The sequence below is a fragment of the Myxine glutinosa genome, chromosome 8 (assembly GCF_964187855.1).
Source record: "Myxine glutinosa chromosome 8, kmMyxGlut1.1, whole genome shotgun sequence".
Taxonomy (NCBI): domain Eukaryota; kingdom Metazoa; phylum Chordata; class Myxini; order Myxiniformes; family Myxinidae; genus Myxine; species Myxine glutinosa.
Window position 1 is genome coordinate 77,109,450 of NC_136268.1, and position 12,079 is coordinate 77,121,528.

The 12,079-nt window shown below is 43.4% G+C and overlaps 1 protein-coding gene across 1 annotated transcript in view; it reads left to right on the top strand.

Annotated features, from left to right (window-relative positions):
- LOC137432612 (sulfhydryl oxidase 1-like) overlaps positions 1–12,079 on the top strand; it is a 160,413-nt gene that overhangs the window by 120,653 nt on the left and 27,681 nt on the right. The window contains exon 9 of the mRNA XM_078782791.1: positions 10,531–10,653. Within this exon, the coding sequence (XP_078638917.1) occupies positions 10,531–10,653 (123 nt within the window). The remainder of the gene's footprint in view (positions 1–10,530; positions 10,654–12,079) is intronic.

Here is a 12,079-nt window from a genome sequence, read left to right on the forward strand (position 1 = left end):
CCAGAATTATGGACGCGGTAATTTCCACAGAATTATGGACTGGTGAAATCCCCCAGAATTACGGACGGGTGAATTCCCCCAGAATTACGGATGGGTGAATTCCCCCAGAATTACGGACGGGTGAATTCCCCCAGAATTACGGACAGGTGAATTCCCCCAGAATTACGGACGGGTGAATTCCCCCAGAATTATGGACGGGTGAATTCCCCCAGAATTACGGACAGGTGAATTCCCCCAGAATTACAGATGGGTGAATTCCCCCAGAATTACGGACGGGTGAATTCCCCCAGAATTACGGACGGGTGAATTCCCCCAGAATTACGGACGGGTGAATTGCCACAGAATTACGGACGGGTGAATTCCCCCAGAATTACGGACGGGTGAATTCCCCCAGAATTACGGACAGGTGAATTCCCCCAGAATTACGGATGGGTGATTTCCCCCAGAATTACGGACGGGTGAATTCCCCCAGAATTACGGACGGGTGAATTCCGCCAGAATTACGGACGGGTTAATTCCCCCAGAATTACGGACGAGTTAATTCCCCCAGAATTACGGACGAGTTAATTCCCCCAGAATTACGGACGAGTTAATTCCCCCAGAATTACGGACGAGTTAATTCCCCCAGAATTACGGACGAGTTAATTCCCCCAGAATTACGGACGAGTTAATTCCCCCAGAATTAGGGGTGGGTTAATTCCCCCAGAATTACGGAGGAGTTAATTCCCCCAGAATTACGGACGGGTTAATTCCCACAGAATTACGGACGGGTTAATTTCCCCATAATTACGGACGGGTTAATTTCCCCATAATTACGGACGGGTTAATTTCCCCATAATTACGGACGGGTTAATTTCCCCATAATTACGGACGGGTTAATTCCCCCAGAATTATGGACGGGTTAATTTCCCCATAATTACGGACGGGTTAATTTCCCCATAGTTACGGACGGGTTAATTTCCCCATAATTACGGATGGGTTAATTTCCCCATAATTACGGACGGGTTAATTTCCCCATAATTACGGATGGGTTAATTTCCCCATAATTACTGATGGGTTAATTTCCCCATAATTACTGACGGGTTAATTTCCCCATAATTACGGACGGGTTAATTTCCCCAGAATTACGGACGGGTTAATTTCCCCAGAATTACGGACGGGTTAATTTCCCCAGAATTACGGACGGGTTAATTTCCCCAGAATTACTGACGGGTTAATTTCCCCATAATTACGGACGGGTTAATTTCCCCATAATTACGGACGGGTTAATTTCCCCATAATTACGGACGGGTTAATTTCCCCAGAATTACGGAAGGGTTAATTTCCCCAGAATTACGGACGGGTTAATTTCCCCAGAATTACGGACGGGTTAATTCCTCCAGAATTAGGGAGGGGGTAATTCCCCTAGAATTACGGACAGGTTAATTTCCCCAGAATTACGGATGGGTTAATTTCCCCAGAATTACTGACGGGTTAATTTCCCCATAATTACGGACGGGTTAATTTCCCCAGAATTACGGACGGGTTATTTTCCCCAGAATTACGGAAGGGTTAATTTCCCCAGAATTACGGACGGGTTAATTTCCCCAGAATTACGGACGGGTTAATTTCCCCAGAATTACGGACGGGTTAATTTCCCCAGAATTACGGACGGGTTAATTCCCCCAGAATTACGGACGGGATAATTCCCCCAGAATTATGGACGAGTTAATTCCCCCAGAATTAGGGGTGGGTTAATTCCCCCAGAATTAGGGATGGGTTAATTCCCCAGAATTAGGGTTGGGTTAATTCCCCCAGAATTACGGACGGGTTAATTCCCCCAGAATTGCAGACGGGTTAATTCTCACAGAATTACAGATGGGTTCATTCCCCCAGAATTACAGACGGGTTAATTCCCCCAGAATTACGGACGGGTTAATTCCCCCAGAATTACGGATGTGTTAATTCCCCCAGAATTAGGGACGGGTTAATTCCCCCAGAATTACGGACGGGTTAATTCCCCCAGAATTACTGACGGCTTAATTTCCACATAATTACTGACGGGTTAATTTCCCCATAATTACGCACGGGTTAATTTCCCCATAATTACGGACGGGTTAATTCCCCCAGAATTATGGATGGGTTAATTCCCCCAGAATTAGGGACGGGTGAATTCCCCCAGAATTACGGACAGGTGAATTCCCCCAGAATTACGGACGGGTTAATTCCCCCAGAATTACGGACGAGTTAATTCCCCCAGAATTACGGACGAGTTAATTCCCCCAGAATTACGGACGAGTTAATTCCCTCAGAATTAGGGGTGGGTTAATTCCCCCAGAATTACGGACGAGTTAATTCCCCCAGAATTACGGACGGGTTAATTCCCACAGAATTACGGACGGGTTTATTTCCCCATAATTACGGACGGGTTAATTTCCCCATAATTATGGACGGGTTAATTTCCCCATAATTACGGACGGGTTAATTTCCCCATAATTACGGACGGGTTAATTCCCCCAGAATTACGGACGGGTTAATTTCCCCATAATTACGGACGGGTTAATTTCCCCCTAATTACGGACGGGTTAATTTCCCCATAATTACGGACGGGTTAATTTCCCCATAATTACGGACGGGTTAATTTCCACATAATTACGGATGGGTTAATTTCCCCATAATTACTGATGGGTTAATTTCCCCATAATTACTGACGGGTTAATTTCCCCATAATTACGGACGGGTTAATTTCCCCAGAATTACGGACGGGTTAATTTCCCCAGAATTATGGACGGGTTAATTTCCCCAGAATTACGGACGGGTTAATTTCCCCAGAATTACTGACGGGTTAATTTCCCCATAATTACGGACGGGTTAATTTCCCCATAATTACGGACGGGTTAATTTCCCCATAATTACGGACGGGTTAATTTCCCCAGAATTACGGAAGGGTTAATTTCCCCAGAATTACGGACGGGTTAATTTCCCCAGAATTACGGACGGGTTAATTCCTCCAGAATTAGGGAGGGGGTAATTCCCCTAGAATTACGGACAGGTTAATTTCCCCAGAATTACGGATGGGTTAATTTCCCCAGAATTACTGACAGGTTAATTTCCCCATAATTACGGACGGGTTAATTTCCCCAGAATTACGGACGGGTTATTTTCCCCAGAATTATGGAAGGGTTAATTTCCCCAGAATTACGGACGGGTTAATTTCCCCAGAATTACGGACGGGTTAATTTCCCCAGAATTACGGATGGGTTAATTTCCCCAGAATTACGGACGGGTTAATTCCCCCAGAATTACGGACGGGATAATTCCCCCAGAATTATGGACGAGTTAATTCCCCCAGAATTAGGGGTGGGTTAATTCCCCCAGAATTAGGGATGGGTTAATTCCCCAGAATAAGGGTTGGGTTAATTCCCCCAGAATTACGGATGGGTTAATTCCCCCAGAATTGCAGACGGGTTAATTCTCACAGAATTACAGACGGGTTCATTCCCCCAGAATTACAGACGGGTTAATTCCCCCAGAATTACGGACGGGTTAATTCCCCCAGAATTACGGATGTGTTAATTCCCCCAGAATTAGGGACGGGTTAATTCCCCCAGAATTACGGACGGGTTAATTCCCCCAGAATTACTGACGGCTTAATTTCCACATAATTACTGACGGGTTAATTTCCCCATAATTACGCACGGGTTAATTTCCCCATAATTACGGATGGGTTAATTCCCCCAGAATTATGGATGGGTTAATTCCCCCAGAATTAGGGATGGGTTAATTCCCCCAGAATTAGGGACGGGTTAATTCCCCCAGGATTAGGGACGGGTTAATTCCCCCAGAATTAGGGACGGGTTAATTCCCCCGGAATTATGGACGGGTTAATTTCCACAGAATTATGGACTGGTGAAATCCCCCAGAATTACGGATGGGTGAATTCCCCCAGAATTACGGATGGGTGAATTCCCCCAGAATTACGGACGTGTGAATTCCCCCAGAATTACGGACAGGTGAATTCCCCCAGAATTACGGACGGGTGAATTCCCCCAGAATTACAGACGGGTGAATTCCCCCAGAATTACGGACGGGTGAATTCCCCCAGAATTACGGACGGGTGAATTCCCCCAGAATTACGGACGGGTGAATTGCCACAGAATTACAGACGGGTGAATTCCCCCAGAATTACGGACGGGTGAATTCCCCCAGAATTACGGACGGGTGAATTCCCCCAGAATTACGAATAGGTGAATTCCCCCAGAATTACGGATGGGTGATTTCCCCCAGAATTACGGACGGGTGAATTCCCCCAGAATTACGGACGGGTGAATTCCCCCAGAATTACGGACGGGTGAATTCCCCCAGAATTACGGACGGGTGAATTCCCCCAGAATTACGGACGGGTTAATTCACCCAGAATTACGGACGAGTTAATTCCCCCAGAATTACGGACGAGTTAATTCCCCCAGAATTATGGACGAGTTAATTCCCCCAGAATTACGGACGAGTTAATTCCCCCAGAATTAGGGGTGGGTTAATTCCCCCAGAATTACGGACGAGTTAATTCCCCCAGAATTACGGACGGGTTAATTCCCACAGAATTACGGACGGGTTAATTTCCCCATAATTACGGACGGGTTAATTTCCCCATAATTACGGACGGGTTAATTTCCCCATAATTACGGACGGGTTAATTTCCCCATAATTACGGACGGGATAATTCCCCCAGAATTACGGACGGGTTAATTCCCCCAGAATTAGGGGTGGGTTAATTCCCCCAGAATTAGGGATGGGTTAATTCCCCAGAATTAGGGTTGGGTTAATTCCCCCAGAATTACGGACGGGTTAATTCCCCCAGAATTGCAGACGGGTTAATTCTCACAGAATTACAGACGGGTTCATTCCCCCAGAATTACAGATGGGTTAATTCCCCCAGAATTACGGACGGGTTAATTCCCCCAGAATTACGGATGTGTTAATTCCCCCAGAATTAGGGACGGGTTAATTCCCCCAGAATTACGGACGGGTTAATTCCCCCAGAATTACTGACGGCTTAATTTCCACATAATTACTGACGGGTTAATTTCCCCATAATTACGCACGGGTTAATTTCCCCATAATTACGGACGGGTTAATTCCCCCAGAATTATGGATGGGTTAATTCCCCCAGAATTAGGGACGGGTGAATTCCCCCAGAATTACGGACAGGTGAATTCCCCCAGAATTACGGATGGGTGATTTCCCCCAGAATTACGGACGGGTGAATTCCCCCAGAATTACGGACGGGTGAATTCCCCCAGAATTACGGACGGGTTAATTCCCCCAGAATTACGGACGAGTTATTTTCCCCAGAATTACGGACGAGTTAATTCCCCCAGAATTACGGACGAGTTAATTCCCCCAGAATTACGGACGAGTTAATTCCCCCAGAATTAGGGGTGGGTTAATTCCCCCAGAATTACGGACGAGTTAATTCCCCCAGAATTACGGACGGGTTAATTCCCACAGAATTACGGACGGGTTAATTTCCCCATAATTACGGACGGGTTAATTTCCCCATAATTACGGACGGGTTAATTTCCCCATAATTACGGACGGGTTAATTTCCCCATAATTACGGACGGGTTAATTTCCCCAGAATTACGGACGGGTTAATTCCCCCAGAATTACGGACGGGTTAATTTCCCCATAATTACGGACGGGTTAATTTCCCCATAATTACGGACGGGTTAATTTCCCCATAATTACGGACGGGTTAATTTCCCCATAATTACGGACGGGTTAATTTCCCCATAATTACGGATGGGTTAATTTCCCCATAATTACTGATGGGTTAATTTCCCCATAATTACTGACGGGTTAATTTCCCCATAATTACGGACGGGTTAATTTCCCCAGAATTACGGACGGGTTAATTTCCCCAGAATTACGGACGGGTTAATTTCCCCAGAATTACGGACGGGTTAATTTCCCCAGAATTACTGACGGGTTAATTTCCCCATAATTACGGACGGGTTAATTTCCCCATAATTACGGACGGGTTAATTTCCCCATAATTACGGATGGGTTAATTTCCCCAGAATTACGGAAGGGTTAATTTCCCCAGAATTACGGACGGGTTAATTCCTCCAGAATTAGGGAGGGGGTAATTCCCCTAGAATTACGGACAGGTTAATTTCCCCAGAATTACGGATGGGTTAATTTCCCCAGAATTACTGACGGGTTAATTTCCCCATAATTACGGACGGGTTAATTTCCCCAGAATTACGGACGGGTTATTTTCCCCAGAATTACGGAAGGTTTAATTTCCCCAGAATTACGGACGGGTTAATTTCCCCAGAATTACGGACGGGTTAATTTCCCCAGAATTACGGACGGGTTAATTTCCCCAGAATTACGGACGGGTTAATTTCCCCAGAATTACGGACGGTTTAATTTCCCCAGAATTACGGACGGGTTAATTTCCCCAGAATTACGGACGGGTTAATTTCCCCAGAATTACGGACGGGTTAATTCCCCCAGAATTACGGACGGGTTAATTCCCCCAGAATTACGGACGGGTTAATTTCCCCAGAATTACGGACGGGTTAATTTCCCCAGAATTACGGACGGGTTAATTTCCCCAGAATTACGGACGGGTTAATTTCCCCAGAATTACGGACGGGTTAATTTCCCCAGAATTACGGACGGGTTAATTTCCCCAGAATTACGGACGGGTTAATTTCCCCAGAATTACGGACGGGTTAATTTCCCCAGAATTACGGACGGGTTAATTTCCCCAGAATTACGGACGGGTTAATTTTCCCAGAATTACGGACGAGTTAATTCCCCCAGAATTACGGACGAGTTAATTCCCCCAGAATTACGGACGAGTTAATTCCCCCAGAATTAGGGGTGGGTTAATTCCCCCAGAATTACGGACGAGTTAATTCCCCCAGAATTACGGACGGGTTAATTCCCACAGAATTACGGACGGGTTAATTTCCCCATAATTACGGACGGGTTAATTTCCCCATAATTACGGACGGGTTAATTTCCCCATAATTACGGACGGGTTAATTTCCCCATAATTACGGACGGGTTAATTTCCCCAGAATTACGGACGGGTTAATTCCCCCAGAATTACGGACGGGTTAATTTCCCCATAATTACGGACGGGTTAATTTCCCCATAATTACGGACGGGTTAATTTCCCCATAATTACGGACGGGTTAATTTCCCCATAATTACGGACGGGTTAATTTCCCCATAATTACGGATGGGTTAATTTCCCCATAATTACTGATGGGTTAATTTCCCCATAATTACTGACGGGTTAATTTCCCCAAAATTACGGACGGGTTAATTTCCCCAGAATTACGGACGGGTTAATTTACCCAGAATTACGGACGGGTTAATTTCCCCAGAATTACGGACGGGTTAATTTCCCCAGAATTACTGACGGGTTAATTTCCCCATAATTACGGACGGGTTAATTTCCCCATAATTACGGACGGGTTAATTTCCCCATAATTACGGATGGGTTAATTTCCCCAGAATTACGGAAGGGTTAATTTCCCCAGAATTACGGACGGGTTAATTCCTCCAGAATTAGGGAGGGGGTAATTCCCCTAGAATTACGGACAGGTTAATTTCCCCAGAATTATGGATGGGTTAATTTCCCCATAATTACTGACGGGTTAATTTCCCCAGAATTACGGACGGGTTAATTTTCCCAGAATTACGGACGGGTTAATTTTCCCAGAATTTCAGACGGGTTAATTTCCCCAGAATTACGGACGGGTTAATTTCCCCAGAATTACGGACGGGTTAATTTCCCCAGAATTACGGACGGGTTAATTTCCCCAGAATTACGGACGGGTTAATTTCCCCATAATTACTGACGGGTTAATTTCCCCAAAATTACGGACGGGTTAATTTCCCCAGAATTACGGACGGGTTAATTTCCCCAGAATTACGGACGGGTTAATTTCCCCAGAATTACGGACGGGTTAATTTCCCCAGAATTACGGACGGGTTAATTTCCCCAGAATTACGGACGGGTTAATTTCCCCAGAATTACGGACGGGTTAATTTTCCCAGAATTACGGACAGGTTAATTTTCCCAGAATTTCAGACGGTTAATTTTCCCAGAATTTCAGACGGTTAATTTTCCCAGAATTTCAGACGGGTTAATTTTCCCAGAATTTCAGACGGGTTAATTTTCCCAGAATTTCAGACGGGTTAATTTTCCCAGAATTTCAGACGGGTTAATTTTCCCAGAATTTCAGACGGGTTACTTTTCCCAGAATTTCAGACGGGTTAATTTTCCCAGAATTTCAGACGGTTAATTTTCCCAGAATTTCAGCCGGTTAATTTTCCCAGAATTTCAGACGGGTTAATTTTCCCAGAATTTCAGACGGGTTAATTTTCCCAGAATTTCAGACGGGTTAATTTTCCCAGAATTTCAGACGGGTTACTTTTCCCAGAATTTCAGACGGGTTAATTTTCCCCCTTGGACGACTAATTTTTGTTTCCTCCGAAAATCATCCCATGCACACCCTGAGTAAAACCATCAGTTTTAAACTCCTTCTGTCCAGTGGTTCAGAAGTGCATATATCTCTCTCTCTGTCTCTCTCTCTCAAACACACACACACACACACACACACACACACACACACACACACACAAAGACTAAGAGTCACACTTTTGTATTCTCTTTCTTGGAGATTGCAGTGACATCATCCCCCGCCCCCCAACCCCCACCACTCCACGGGCGAAATCTGTGTGAAGGTGTTTATCTGTGTTAAGATAGCTAATTGTGGTGTTTTTCCAAGGCTTCTGATAACAAAAGTAACTAGAAAGAGCAATCAGAGATTGCAGACCCTCGCCAGGATGTGTTTTCAGCAGTTTTTAAAGCTTTTGTTGAAAACAAATATGGCGGACCATGTAATAAAACAAAAAACATCATACCTTCAGCTTTTATGTTAGTAAAACAAATTTAAAACAAACAAAATATTTTGTGTTTAATCCACGTGACCGATGACGTCATCATTAATTTTTTTTCTCCACCAATTTATCCCTAGATGATGCTCAAGAAAATTTATCTTGATCGGATGAAGTTTTGTACTTGTATACTTAAGCTCACTTTGAAATCAAACAATGGAACACTGGATGATCACACAAAGCAAATACACTCCCTAACCCTGTAATTGAGGCGTATAATAGTCTTAATTGATGTTATCACAACAACAAAATCTCTGATTGGGAGAACACGTGACTTAGTTTTCCTAAAATTAAAAAAAATTCTCTCCATCAAACATTTCCCAATCTCATCCATTCTATTTAGTAAGTTGAGCCAATGTTGGAATGGTGGGATAAACTATGGAAATCCATTCATAAAAAGTTCCCACCTGCAATTCTGCAACGCTATAAATTCATGTGCTAAAATCAAAATGTATGTTTTACTTTTGAAATTTGTTTTTATTTTGCAGCTACTATTGTAATTACACCGAGAAAATAATTTATTCTGTGTGGAACGATCAATATAAGCAATTTGAATTTACATGTTTTATGAAGAGCAATGGGAGAAGCTGTAAAACCTTTATTGTTAAACTCGATAAAGTTTACTTAGGATGTAGCCGACAACAACAGTGATGCACCGCCTTGTGACAGCTTTGAGAAGCACCAAGATTGTTTGTAATAGGTGTCAAGAAGCTCTCGTGCCTACTCAGAAGGTTGATGTACACCGAGAGCGTAGTTGAGGTGGGGTAGCACGGAGCAATTTCAAATAACGTCGGTAAGTGGAAACAATTAATCGGGCAGGAAGCAGAAGGATGAATCATAGATTAAATGGAGGTTGTAAACAGAGGAGTTTAGAAAGAGAATAAGAGAGAAGGGAGAAAAAAAGGCAGTAAAAGGATCAATGAAAGGTCATTCGGATAGGTTAGCAACAGACACGTTCACTGCCGTATGATAGGAATCGTATTACTATCAATGTGCTATCAAAGAGCACTTAATGTGGCTGCATGTTGCATAAAAAGAAACAACTCTTTGCCAAAAAGGACAACTATCTTTCCAATAAAGATCTCAGAAGTTATCCAATTGCTACTAAATGTGGATACCCATATATTCTGCCCCAAATTTTATCTTTAACTATGGGTATGCCTAATCAAGACTTGGCCCTTGGTTTACAATCTCAGGCCTCCAGAAAGCACTTGTGCCACTGCCTGTTGCTCCCATTAGGCTTTTAATGGTACCCACTGTAATCACAAAGAGGGTTTTGATGTACCGCAGCAAAAAGGTTTCTAATACCACACACTCGCACTCTCTGGGGCCACATTGCTCTGCTGGAGAAAATCCATTCCACTGCTCTGTGAAGGAAGATTGATGTTGAATGCATTTAAGAAATTTGAACCTCAGAGGTGAAAACGAAGGTGAGCAGACCATTTTGCATTGTGCACACACTCTGACAATGGTCTTTTATGCAGGAACTAATCAAGAATTCAGGAATGACCTTGGATGTTGGATCTTGAGGTCCGCCATGAAGTTAATTATCTTTCTTCTGACAAGTTCTTTCCAGGGCGACCATGCGTGCGCAGGCTGCTGGCCAGGGTGCATCATTGGTTGGACACATCTTCCGCTGACTATCCGCTCCAATCACATCTACGACGGATTGTGGACAATGTTGATCAGGTGAGGTCTGATTTGATTCTGCAGGAGAGACAATACCCAGTTTGCACTACAAATCCTATTCTCCTTCTTTATTGCAGCACATGGGAGCATCATTTGATGGAGTCTTGCTGAAATCTAAACCAGTTTCGATCTGGCAATGTGTTTATAATGCGTATTTATATCGCGATTTAATTTCCTGATTCATGTCAGCATAATTCCACAAACAGGTGTAATGTATGCAGACAAAATGAATGAAAATGAATGAATGAATGAATGATCGTTTTAAGGCCATTTTTCCCCGCTAGAGCGGGGGTTAGCCAAAGATGAAGTTAGACAAAGATGGCAACAATTGCTTCAAAATCGTGAAAAGCAAATATCTGTTCATTTAACAACACTGCTGCATAAACAGCACAAACACTGCAATGATCATGGACATCCAGTCTTCCAGAATGGCAATCAGCTAATTAAAGAACCACCTTTAGAGGCCATTTTTCCCCGCAGAGCAGGAGTTGGCCTTTTTTGGGCACTGTGGTCCCCTTTTTTGAAGCAATGTTTTATGGCCGGATGCCCTTCCTGCCGCCAACCCTGTTAGTCGTCTCTTGCGACACACAGGCTGGTACTCAATTTGCCAACCTCGGTAGGATGACAGGCTGAGTCAACCCCCCTGGCGTTAATTCAGCGATTGACCGGGAATTGAAACCAGGATCCTAGGATCCCAAGCCGGCACCCTAACCACTAAGCCAACACCAGGCTTCAGATAATTAAAGAAAAAATTATAATTTTCCAGCCACTATATGAGACTGTTCTCTCTAATATTTATGTTTAATAGGAGTTCCCTTACAAGGAACTAACAACCCTAACAATCAAAGTGGGCACAAATATCCCCAACCTATGATTGTTTGTCCATGCTCTATCGTTTTTAAATGCTGAACGTCAAGTAAGGAAGCAGCACATACCATTTTTGTACACCGCTCCTTTCCGATTCCATCTCCAGGCGCTGCATGACGTCATCGCCGGGCACCAAAGAGGGCCCAGCGATGATGCGTGTCGAAAGGGGATACTCTTTGTTTGTTTTCTTGTTTGTTTGTCTGGGCAATATCTCAGCCATACTTTGAGCTGAAATTAAGGCACAATAGTGAGTATGTTATTTGGCAAAAACGTTATTTTGTATTTTTTTAATTAATGATCAATTAATTAATTATCAATTTATTAAGTACGTACTTATTTATTTTCTTTCTCATCTGGGCAATGTCTCAGGCACCTTTTTAGCTAGAAAGCTGATATGTGGACATAACAATGACCAAGTGATTTGGTGGTATTTTTGATTTATTGATTTATTTATAAATCAATTAATCGATTAATAAATTAATCGATTAATTATTTAATTTTTCCGATTATTTAATTATTCAATTAAATTATTCAATGTTTTCAGCTGTAACAATTCAAT